Here is a 12,895-nt window from a genome sequence, read left to right on the forward strand (position 1 = left end):
ACGCGCGTTGAAATTCGTCACCAATCGGCAATTTGGACCCAACGACTCCCCCCACAAACACGCGCCGCTACATCAGCAAATAACGCATTCCCAACCCGTCAGATGCTTAGCCGGGGAGGGAAACGGAGACGGGAAACCAAAACTCCGTCCGATCCCATCAGATCAGATCCCGGAAGCAAGCAAGCAAACCAGAGCGGGTCACGGACTCACGGGGGGCCCGTCGAGCCCCACCGCAGCTCCCGCGCCCGCGCCACGTGACCTCGCCTGGCCGCCACCGCCCGCCACGTTCCTACGCCGCCGCCTCCCGAGAGCGGCCGGTGTCCGCCTGGCGGCACATCTACTGCGCCAGAGGCGACAGCAGAGGCTTCGGCTGCCGCGTCGTCTTCCTCGGGTTCATTTATTTTAGCCCCCGTCCCTCCCCACCTTCTGCCTCCTCGCCCCCACCCCACCGCACCGGCCCCTGTTCCCTCCCCTGCGGAGCACGCGCGCGCGCGTTTCTTCCATTCCGCGCGCGCGCGTTTCTTCCATTCCGCGCGCTCGCCGGCGGAGGCCTCCATGGACATAACAGAGGTGACGGTGGTGCACCACGTCGCGCTGGTGCTGGCCGCGCTCTGGGCCGCCGGGAACGCCGGGTGGGCGCACCCGGCGCTCTTCCTCCTCGCCCTCGTCTACATCTTCGCGGTGAGTTACTCTTTCCCTACCACGCCGCACCGCACCTACCTACCTACCCCTCCTCCTTCCTGACCGCTTCCCCGCTCTTCCGTTGCATTGATTTGGTTCCATACGAGGTGGGCGCCATGATCCCTGTTGGCTTAATCCACTCCTCCCTTAGTTCCCGAATGTCGAATTGATTTTGTGCTACGTATGGTAATCTGCTTGTTCCTGGGGGCTCCAGATGGGGCTCCAACCCGTCCAACCCGTCCAGAAGCGAGTTTGGTTCTGCGGTAGTAATTTTAAACAAATTGTCTGCTGCCCGGCTGCTAATAATTTCCTCTGCTCCATCGCTGTGCTGTTGTAACTTCACATTTGACTGAGTGTTCGTCTTGATGCCAAGTTGCTATCATGACATGGAGCCTTCAGTTTGGTGCGTGGAATCGGGAAGCCTGATCCGTTGAAATTTCTCATTTGCTTATAAGAGTACTTGATGTGATGGTCATTCAGAAAAGAAGAAAAACTATCAGACCTCAAAAATAAAACCATCAAGGGGTGACTGCCATAGTAGGAACATTAAGGCCCATGTTCGGATATTTTTCTGAGACCGTGCTCAAGTCGTTTTACTTCCTTTTTCGAAGCTGTCAGCTCTTTTACTTACTGTTGGAAAACTAAACATTGTACATTGAATGGGGTTTGTGTGGCCGACTGGGTTACAAGCCAAGGAAAAGTTGCCTTCCTCTTGGCTTTTTTGTTAGCTTAAGCAAGAAGCCTTGCTTAGGAAGAGTGAGGTCATAGAGATGGTGGAGCCGTTGAGGGACTTGTAGATAATACATAATGCTTTTTTGGGATGTGGACATTCCTCACAATATAGTATATGAGCTCTCCACAAGGGACACTTTATTGCCTATGCACAGCTTTTTTAGCACATTTTGGATGTGATCACAGCACCAACTCTTGGAGAAGAAATCCTCACAAAAATAAATAATGGAATGCCAGATATGACTGACTGTAAGGGCATTGATCATTGGACCATATTTGCATTCTGCCACTGGTGGATGCCAACATGGTCCATGATGCAAGGGGTGATAACACATGTCTAACTGAAGACAGAGATGGTGCAGCGGTTAGCACATGCACAAAGGCAAGCCTTAATCAAAGCAATTTATTTTTGTTTTTATTTGGTTAAAATCTAGTATCTCAACTTTTAAAATTTATGCTATACAAGCAGAATTTTATTACTCTTCAAGTAACTTGAACAATATCTTGCGTCAAAAAATTGGCAAAAAAGATAGAACCATGAGCAGCAGAGCACATAGCAGTTAATTAGCTGGTGGCGCAGACACGTCTCTTGTATACTTAAATGTTCAGAGCCATATCACTGGCTCGCAGTGACTAATGAACACATCTTAGTGGACACTCCGTACATATGGAGTGGTTTACATGATTACTGGTCAATCTTCCATCTATATTTTACTGGGATAAAGACTTTTTTTTATTGTCTGTAACTGTATTTCCTCATTCAGGATATGACTGCTTCATGTGGATTTGGTTATTTGTTTCTTGAATGGTTGTGTGACTTAGCCTTTTCATCAAAAGTTCCATAGAAGCAGAACATTCATGCTGTCTACATGTCAACTCAAATAGTATCATTGTCCAGTCCCATGAAACTTCATATTCAGTAGATGACTGCATTAGTTACTAGAATTAGTCACCATCTGTATTTGTGCTGTGCAAATGTTATGCAGGTATCCTATTGCGCTGTTTCCACATTAATTATATTTTGTTTGATGCATTGGAGCATTTTTATAAGTAGGTTTTGCTTGAGATGCGTGTATGTTTGAAACAGTTGAACCATTCTCTTCACTAACATGAGTCGAGTTTCTCTTAGGTAAGATGCATATTACAGCTGCGCTTACCATCTAATAATAATACTAATTTCATAGGTTAGATTTCCAAGGGTAAGATATACTGTTTTGGAGTGTGTTGCTTTTTTCGGGGCACACAATGCGACGCTCAAGTTAATCAAGTTTGACTTTCCTAGGCTACGGTTTTGTTCCTGCCAAAGTTTTGCCTCTTCCACACTTCCTTCACATATTGTGTATTCTATCCCGACATTCCGGAACTTGTATGACAGATTTTGGAACCCAAAACTTGTGGCTGTCCACACTGAAGAAGTGACAATGTGTCGCATTGAACCAAGTGCCCCCTTGTCAATTGAATGATCACAAAATGTATAACGATTTGTTCTATTACTTTCCACAATCATTCCATTTTATGTTCTTGTCATTTTCACCCCAAAAAAACTATACTTAGTCAGAAAAATGGGTCTCCTTCTTCATAAACAAAATTGGAAAATAATGCCATACTACACATCTGTAGTATGAACAGAAAGAATTTCATATGAATTTGATCACATGGTATAGTGTAACGCTATATATATCCCATTTTTTCATTTGTTGATCTTCCTTTTATTTCCTTCATAGCATCCATGGCTTCTGATATGTTCCAAATCAGGTAAATGCACGGTACACGATGAGACTGAAGAAGCGATTACAGTTTGAGGAAAAGAAAAGTGCCAACCAAAGAAGGGTAGGCTACTGTACCTTCATGCAGTGATATCTTCCCTGTATGCACTTCTTAGGTGTAATTTTTTTATCAAGTCTTTCGGTTCTCATGTTGATCACGAGCCCCCTTTCACTAGCTTCAGCTCACTTTATTTCTGGAACAGCTCCTCTCTGATGCAGAGACAGTGCGGTGGCTAAATTATGCTGTTGAGAAGATGTGGCCAGTTTGCATGGAAAGGGTTGCATCCCAGCAGTTCCTTTTGCCCATATTCCCCTGGTTCATAAGCAAGTTCAAACCATGGACCGCAGTAAGCTTGGATTTTACACACACACTTTCAGTTTGCTTATTTTTTCACGTGCCTCTTAGGAGAACAAGCTACTGGCTGTCTTAGGAGTATTCTTGGTTGTCCATGACATACTTATTATATGTGCAGAGGAAAGCTGAGATCCAAAGCCTTTACTTGGGTCGGAATCCGCCGATGTTTACAGATATCAGGGTCGTCAGTCAATCAACTGATGATGACCATCTGGTGTGTTAACGCGATACCTTTCATATAGATGTCTGCTCTGGTACTCACTGCATAAATCTATAAAAATTAACATACGATGTTCCAGGTTCTGGAGCTAGGAATGAACTTCCTTGCAGCAGATGATATGGATGCAAGGATGGCTGTACAACTAAGGAAGAGATTAGGGTTTGGTATTACAGCAAACATGCATATAACTGGCATGCATATTGAAGGCAAGGTAGGCAACTAACTGAGATTTATGACCTACATGCTTTACGCTAAGTAGGCGCACTATTGTTCAAGTGGGAGGGTGAAGTCCATTCTTTTAATATCCTTTGAACTCTTAATCTTAAGGAAAAATTGTTGTGATTAAACATCTCATAAGGTTGGGTCTAGACTAAATGCGTGGACAAGAAAAAATGATGTCCCCGCAAAATGTAAATGGGATGATACAATCCACTAGAATAAGGGACACTCAATATAGTTTCCTCGGCTTCAATAAGATAGGGCTTTTAATACTTTAGGTTGCATTGTGCTCACCAGGCATGTCTGAATTTGTGTATAGGTCCTTGTTGGTGTGAGGTTTCTTCAACAGTGGCCCTTTATTGGGCGTGTACGAGTGTGCTTTGTTGAGCCTCCATACTTCCAGATGACAGTGAAGCCGCTATTTAGTCATGGGCTTGACGTGACTGAACTTCCAGGAATTTCTGGATGGCTTGTAAGTCCTCCTTTCGATGTGCTTTTTTACTTTATTTAATTGTCATTACATTTCATTGAGGGTACTGATTTCCCTTGATGTATTCAACTTTTCAGGACAGAATGTTGGATGTTGCCTTTGGACAGACCCTTGTTGAGGTTAGATTACAGAAGTCATGCATTTTCAAACAAGCATGTATTTTTTAACTTTATTTTTCTGTATATACTAGCAATGTGTAGAACAGAATGCCACAGAACAGGTGGGCATTCGTATGAATTTATTGAGTAGTTTCTTGGTCTCTTTTTGTATACACGATAAACAATGTTCTGTAAAATTTCTTTTACAGCCTAACATGCTAGTTATTGATATGGAGAAGTTTGCCTCAGAGTCGGAATCTACAGGTAAATGACATGAACTAATTGTTGTGCTTCAACTTGTTCTTGATCTGACTAATTTATTCTGCTGTCTGGAATTGATTTGCATCTATTATTATGTTTTAGATAATTGGTTTACTGTTGATGAGAAGCCACCTATTGCGCATGCCAAGGTAGAGATCATGGAGGGGGCTGATATGAAACCTTCTGATCCAAATGGTATGTTCTCGACACCAAGATTGACTCAACATTTCTTTCAGGAAAATGTGACTACATATTTAGACGATTCTCGGTGAAATGCTCATTGAACTGATGCGCAGGTTTATCGGACCCGTATGTGAAAGGCCAGCTTGGACCATACCGTTTCCAGACAAAGATCCATAAGAAAACTCTCAACCCCAAATGGCTGGAGCAGTTCAAGATACCAATTACTTCATGGGAATCATCCAATCTTCTTTCTCTTCAAGTTCGAGACAAGGACCATATCTTTGATGACCCACTTGGGTTAGTCTCTTCAACAAAGCCATAACATCTCTTGCAATCATTCAAATTATTGTACGATTGATTACATGCTTTGCGTATACTTGGCATTCTTATTTCTTGATGACGATTTTCATGCAGCAATTGTTCAATCAGTATCAATAAACTGAGAGGAGGACAAAGACACGATATGTGGATTCCACTAAAGCATATAAAGACAGGGAGGGTTCATATAGCTGTCACGGTACTTGAAGATGAAAATGGAAAGGTGAGAACAGATTTGAGATTTTGGATTATTTGTTTGTTCTGGATGGGAGAACTGGGCGTCAACCAGCTGGCTAGCTAGAGCAGGCTGAAATGCTCACAGCTCCGCTGGGTTGTTCACTTTACTAGACTTTTAAGCTCAGAACACGAACAGGTCAAATTTTAGATTTTTAATGCGAGCTAGTCATTCACACATGCTCTATCATGCTTGCAGGTACCTAGTGACGAAGATGAACTGTGTGGAACACCCAAGGAGGGGAAAGCTGGCACACCAGGGTCTAGTTTTTCTTCGAAGACCAACACCGAGAGTGCATCTTCTGCAGGATACCGGAATATGACTGATGAATATGAACCTGTGGACATCAAAGGACTGGAAAAGGCTGGAGTCTGGGTACACCGGCCAGGCAGCGATGTCGCTGCTACCTGGGAACCTCGGAAGGGGCGAGCGCGGTGCCAGGACTCCCAAATACTACGGGAAAACGATGGCTGCAGCGATAGCCCCAGGTCATCGGTGTCAGAATCTCAGACAAGCAACTCCAGCACCGAAGAACCAGCCAGCGGCAACAAATCGCATCGCCACCTTCGCAAGGTGAAGAAGGGTTTGGTGAAACTGGCTGGAGCTATGCGCCACAACAAGAACTCCAAGAACGTGAGCGATGACGAAGAAACCTCTCCGTGCGAAACGCCGCACCCCAACATACGGCCTGTCGGAGAAAGCAGGGTGTCGGTAACGTATGTCGTCGACGAAGACGCGGGGAGCAGCAGCATGGAGCGGAGGTCAGATGACGCGCACTCCAGCCCCGAGAGGGCCGGGGACGAGAGCCCGACAAAGGGACAGCTGAGGAAGAAGGCGGCGCATATGGTGAAACATGCAGGGAAAGCCGCTCATAACCTGAAGAGCATGCTCAGCAGGAAGGGCCTTGACAAGGGCAAGGAAGACGAATGGAGAAACGAGGAGGAAGGCGATCTCGATGTGACGAGAGTTGATTCTTTTCCTGCACGCAGGGGCGCTGTGGGTGATGCTGCGGAGTCCTTGGCTGACGGCAAGGACAAAGCGCTGTAGAATCTGGGTAGTAGTACATAGAGGTTGACGTTTGTAGGTAGTTACATGAACCAAACTGCGCTGTAGAATGGACAAAGTAGCATCCTTTTGTTGTGTTAGACGAAGTGTGTCCGTAAATATTAATCGTATACCACCTGCATTACTAAAGGATGTTTTTGGTTGGCACATGAGAGGAATGTAGCGAACCAATCTCTAGTTGAGATGGTTAGGTGGACAGTGGTATTTCCAACACATCAGAGTTTAAATCCTGATGCTCGCATTTATTCTGAATTTATTTCAGGAATCCGGTGATACACTTTTATGCCTCTTTTGGTTTATAGAAATGTTGTAAGAAGTTGAGATGGTTAGGTGGATAGTGGTATTTCCAACACATCAGGGTTTAAATCCTGATGCTCGCATTTATCCTGAATTTATTTTAAAAATTCCGGTGATACGCTTTCAGGCCTCTTTTGGTTTATAAGAAATGTTGTAAGAATAGGAAAATCATAGGAAGTGAGATGACATGCATCTCAATTCCTATAAAAAAAGATATCATTTGATGCATAGGATAGAAATTTTTTCATTGAATTTTAGTTAATGTTTTTTTCCTCCAAAATGTGAAGGATTGATTCCTATCCTATATAGGAATAGGAATCCATTCCTATAAACAAAAGAGCCTCAAAGAAAATTTTCCTATGCAAATTCTATCCTATATAAATCCTATGACATTCCTACAAATCAAAGGGGGCCAGTGGGAGAAGACATTCCTGTCGATTACAAGGCGCCTACGGTGACTTCATAAAATCTCAAGATGATATGCCGGCTCAGTCTCTCGGAGGTGCTCATAAGGGTAGAATGTGCGTGTGTACGTTTATAGAGATGAGTGTATGCACGTGTATATGAGCGCTTATGTCTGTACTGATGCTAAAAAAACATGAGAAGAATGTACGTATATGTTTTTTGGCCGGCACCTCAGAGAGAAATGTTTCTCGCTCCCGGGTGCGTAAAATAGAAAGAAACAACAAAAAATTCAAAAATTATGTTTTTCTTGAAAAACATTTTTTGAGTCTTTATCAGCGTGCAAATTTTTGTGATGAAAAACATTTAGTGCTCTAGGCTAAAGGCTAAAAATAAATAACAGGATGTTTCAAAAGCATTTTGAAGCATTCTTCTTGTTTTTGTTGCTAGAAAGGATGTCATTCTATACGCTGGTCCATGTGGGCAGCGTGCACGAAATTTTTTCAGGTGTCATCGATAAGACCAAGCCAGCTTCGGTAGGGGAGCGACGTGTCGGCCGCTCCGCTCGTTCTAGAGAAACAGGGCCCACTTGGATCAAGGCTGAGATTTTGTCACTCCGTATGACGGAGAGGTATCTCAGGACCCACTCAGTAATACAGCATCACAATGAGCTTGCAAGCAATGTGATTAAGGAGTTAGCCACGAGATCTTGTATCACGGAACGAGTAAAGAGACTTTCCAGTAACAAGATTGAACTAGACGTGGAGATACCTACGATCGAATCTCGGGCAAATAACGTACTGATGGACAAAGGGAACTGCGTACGGGATTAACTAAATCCTTGACATCGTGGTTCAACCGATAAAGATCTTCGTGGAATATGTAGGAATCAATATGGGCATTCAGGTCCCGCGATATGGGCATCGTGGTTCAACCGCTACATGATTCTCGAACCCGCAGGGTTGCACGCTTAGCATTCAGTAGCGCTAGGGTAGTATTGAGATATTAATAGTGGAAATTCCAAAGGTTATTCGGAGTCCCGGATGAGATCCGGGACATCACGAGGAGCTCCGGAGTAGTCCCGAGGTAAAAATTCACATATGGAAAGTTGTTATCGGGGTTCTGAAAAAAGTTTGAGTTTTTTCGGTATTGTACCGGGAAGGTTCTAGAAGGTTCCGGAATGGGGCTCACCTGCATGGGGGACCCACATGAACATGGGTAGTGAGAAAAGTCCCCACAACCCTGGTCTAGACGCACCAAGATCCTTCCTTAAAAGGAATAGTATCAAATTCCAAAGGGATAAGATCAGGATCCCTAAAAAGGGGATAACAATCAATGGGAAAGGAAAGGTGGGATTTCCTTCCTCCCCCTTTGGCCAATGACCTTAGGGCCTTGGAGGGCAAGCCACCAACCCCCTCCATGCCTATATAAAGGTGTGGAGGCGTTGGGGTAGCTATCCTTCGACCCTTGCCCATTACCTCTCCCAACTCCTCCCACGTTTCACCGGTACGCAGGCCCCGCCGAAATTCCGCTACCACCACCACCATACCATTGTGTTGGTCGCGATCTCATCTACCCCCTCTCTCTCGCTTGCTAGATCAAGAAGGAGAGGACGTCGCCGAGCTACACGTGTGCTAAACTCAGAGGTGCCGTCCGTTCGGCACTTGATCGGGAGTTCGTGGACGGATCGTGATTGGATCGCGAAAATGTTCGACTACATCAACTGTGTTTCTTAACACTTCCGCTTAGCGTTTTACAAGGATATGTAGATCCAGTCTCTCCTCTTGTAGATGTGCATCTCCTAAATTGATCTTGATGAGCGTAGGAAATTTTTGTTGCCCATGCAACGTTCCCCAACAAGGATAGCATGCCCGCTTCCAAAATCCGAGTGCAAGTTTTTTTGATCTACAAAATGATCTCATCAACCTATTTGGGGTTATGCGAGTTTACATGAACTAAAATTATTCAAAGCCATGAAATCAACTCATTACACTTGATCTAAATACTATACACCTGAATTGGCAGATGATTTAGTGATGTTATAGTTACACAATGGAAAGGGAAATTTCACACCCGACATTAATATTAAGGATGGTTATAAACTTGAAAAAATGGTTAGCCTTTGCTCCCAATGTTTCATATTAAGCATATATGTGGAATTTAATTAGCGTGAAGGTTGTGTTTAAAATGAAATGCAACAAATAAGAAAAGAAGCATGGTAATATTGCCGCAGACTATCTAGATCGAAGCAACAAACAGAAGAAACACATACAATATGCTTAGTAAGCAAGGACATTTCAAAGCATGAAATCGGTCTTATCCCAACACAAGTCATCTATATTGGAAGCATAGAAATTTCAAATTGGAAATTAGTGATGCTGCAGGTAACATATGGGTGCGTACATGTGTGATCTACATCCTAGTTTCACCGAAGCCAGATGCTGGTTTTGTGAGCTTATACACATTACATGATGGACACCACTAGAAATCAGACTACAGCAAGAATGCATCCATCAGACTACTAATGCACCGTAGGATGAGGGTAATCAGGGCCATCTGATTTTGTACCTGGCCTCTCGCCCTGGGTCTTTAATGAACGCTAATTAAGTGCTTCCATGTACGTATTAACTGCTTCCTGAACGCACGCCCAGGACGTACGCCTTCCTTCTTCAGGCTTTCTTATCGATGCACTCGGTCTTTCATAGTATCTTTCGTGGCGCGAATGCTTCCCTCCCGTCCTTGGAAAAAATGGCGCATCTCAGCCGCGAAATTGAGTATCGTGGGTTCTCTGATGCAAACTGGCGTCGTGCTTCGTGTCCGGGCATGAATTCAAAAGCTGTTCGGGGTTCTGAAGATGGGATTAATCGGCCTTACCAGAACCCACGAGTTGTGAACAACGGAGATGAAGAGGTAAGATGATCAATTTCCATGAATTTGCTGCGCTTTTAGTTGTTTTCTCTCGAGATTTGGGGTCGTTCTGATGGATGCTCGCTGTCGGATGCAAGATTCTTTCTTTTCTGAACACATAGTATGGGATTGTGGATGTAGATTTATGAACTATATGTTGATACGTAGTTAGAAGCATGATATGTTGTTCCAAGGTGCACTTTGAATGGGTGATGGAAGCTCACATCTTACTGACATGCAGTCTCAGATATGTGCTACCGTGTAGTGTCAGGGCTGGCGCAATTTAGTTGATGGTGCATCATAGGGATGGAAGCAGCCGTACTAATTATGATGAATTTGCCTGCATATTAAATATGAGTCATCCTAATCATAGGGATAGAGGCCATCGTCACGATTGTAAATCCTATGTTCCCCAAGATTTGTAGGATGCGATGGTTAACTAGGGATAGAAGCATTCGTCGAAATTTTAGACTTCAGATGTAGATAATGTGGTTGTTGACATGGATTTTAACCAAGATAAAATAAAATGCATAAACCATATAAAATATTAAAATATAAATACAAAACAGTAAAATTCTATTTTATCATTAAACAATGAATTAAAAATATAATCAACCGCTCGAATAAAGGACTGAAAAAATAGGCATATGATATATTTTTGAATGTCGATAATGCACACATTAAACCGACAATTATAAAATATGATGAAACACATTAGATTTTGTCATGAAGAAAATATAGAGGACACAAGGCTCGCATGCATGCCGCCACCACTAGCAAAAAAAATGCAAACATAAAATTGTCACGAGGGATGCTAAGATCACCAAAATGTTGACTATATGAAAATGTTCTGCTTTGTTCCATCGACGAAATGAAATATTGAAACGGCGCATAAAAAATACATCGTGCTAATGAAATATACGTGCGATGTACTTGGTCAAATATTCATCTGATAATACATATGGTGCTTGATCATGAGTTGCATGCAAAAATAATTAACGTGCACACCCTGACCCTAGGCCTTAATGAGCCATTTAATAGCTGATCATGCTTAGCCCATTAAAAGAAATACGGCCACGTTGCATGGCTGCAGGCTTATGCGTGCATGCTCAATAGTGACAAGGCCCACTAATTGATTAAAATAATCAAGCCCATACGGTGATTGGGAATAAATGGGCTAATTAGGCTAATGGCCGGTTCAAAGCTCAGTCAACTTATGATTAAGAAATAAAGAAATGAAAGAAGAGCCAGATACTCCCACGATCGCACGAGCACTGCCCATGATCTGGCAACGTGGGCGTGCGTCCAACAGCGCTCCGTCGCTATCTGCCCCTATAAATACTGTCATGCTGTATACAGGAAAAAAGAGGTTGGAGACTGCTCATTTCATCTGGTGTTATACTGCTGCTACACATACACTGCTGCAAGAAAAATCCCACACACACATACGTGAGGAGAGGAAGGCTGGGAGGAGTGGAGCAAGAAGGTGAGATTCATGGTTCTCTCCTAATCCCTTTTTCTCTTGTTGGTGATCTACCCCATGTTTTCTCAATCTCCGCTCTTGGTTTGGTCACAATGACATGAGCCAAGTAGTGTTTTCTCATATCATGGTTCATGATCTGGTCATATGGACACAATTCATGAATTCATCCTCATGTTACCTAATTTTTGCTCTTGGCTTGGTCATATTGACATGAGTCAAGTAGCTTTTTGCTTGATATGATGGTTCTTGATTTGGTCATATTGACACAGATCTAGAACTTTTCTTCAAGTAGTATGATCCTTGCTTTTTTTTCTCTCCATATGATGGTTCTTGATTTGGTCATATTGACACAGATCTTGAATTCTTCTCCAAGTGAAATGATTCTTGCTCTTGGCTTGGTCATCTTGACACATCCCAAGTAGCCTTCATCCTCCACAAATTTGGCATTCTACTCTTGGCATGGTCATATTGACACATGTCAAGTAGTATTTTCACCATATTTGAGAGCTCATTCTTGGCATGGTCACATTGGCACATGTCAAGAGGTTTTCTCAAAATTCAATAATTTGTTCTTGGCATGGTCATGTTGACACATGTCAAGTAGCACTCTCAGAAATAGTATTCTCATATTGACACATGTCAAGAAATACAAGTTGCATGAAAATTGTCTCTGGTTTGGTCATATTGACACAAATCAAGGTATTTATTCCCTTATGTAGAGTGAAAACTTTGTTCTCAATAGAATGACGGCAAAGGTATGGCTCGGGGAAAATCAACAACTATATATTATAGATTGCATATATAAAAAATATTGCAAAACCATAAGTGCTCGTTAAAAGACACCATACTTAGTCGCATGTTCAATGATCACATGTGGGCATGATATGCTAAAATTGAGTCATGTAGCAAAATTTAATTAACCATGTTCAAAGTTGGGCGCACGAAAAACTGACATTCTCACTTCATGATGATAAACAAAATGCCGCCCAAATCGTAAATGGTATTATATTAACCAAATGTCTCTAAAATAGACTAAATGGTTGCACTATATAAAAATGTGTTCGCCCCAAATAATGCTAGCCGTCATCAACAAATAACTAGATATTGGCGAATCTAGTGTATGCGCATGCAAAGTAAAATGGACACGTCCTACCTAGCTAATTCTAGGTCAATTGGCGTACAT

The 12,895-nt window shown here is 42.9% G+C and overlaps 1 protein-coding gene across 1 annotated transcript; it reads left to right on the forward strand.

Annotated features, from left to right (window-relative positions):
• Positions 1-99: 99 nt before the first annotated feature.
• Positions 100-6,900, forward strand: LOC123187759 (C2 domain-containing protein At1g53590). The gene is made up of 12 exons (XM_044599684.1): positions 100-681; positions 3,169-3,243; positions 3,383-3,526; positions 3,653-3,748; positions 3,834-3,965; positions 4,293-4,445; positions 4,541-4,582; positions 4,771-4,825; positions 4,925-5,017; positions 5,119-5,302; positions 5,420-5,546; positions 5,757-6,900. Exons 1-12 carry the CDS (start codon positions 556-558, stop codon positions 6,603-6,605), a joined length of 2,076 nt encoding a protein of 691 aa, XP_044455619.1. The 5' UTR covers positions 100-555; the 3' UTR covers positions 6,606-6,900.
• Positions 6,901-12,895: the final 5,995 nt, after the last annotated feature.

The sequence above is a fragment of the Triticum aestivum genome, chromosome 2A, assembly GCF_018294505.1.
Source record: "Triticum aestivum cultivar Chinese Spring chromosome 2A, IWGSC CS RefSeq v2.1, whole genome shotgun sequence".
NCBI lineage: Eukaryota > Viridiplantae > Streptophyta > Magnoliopsida > Poales > Poaceae > Triticum > Triticum aestivum.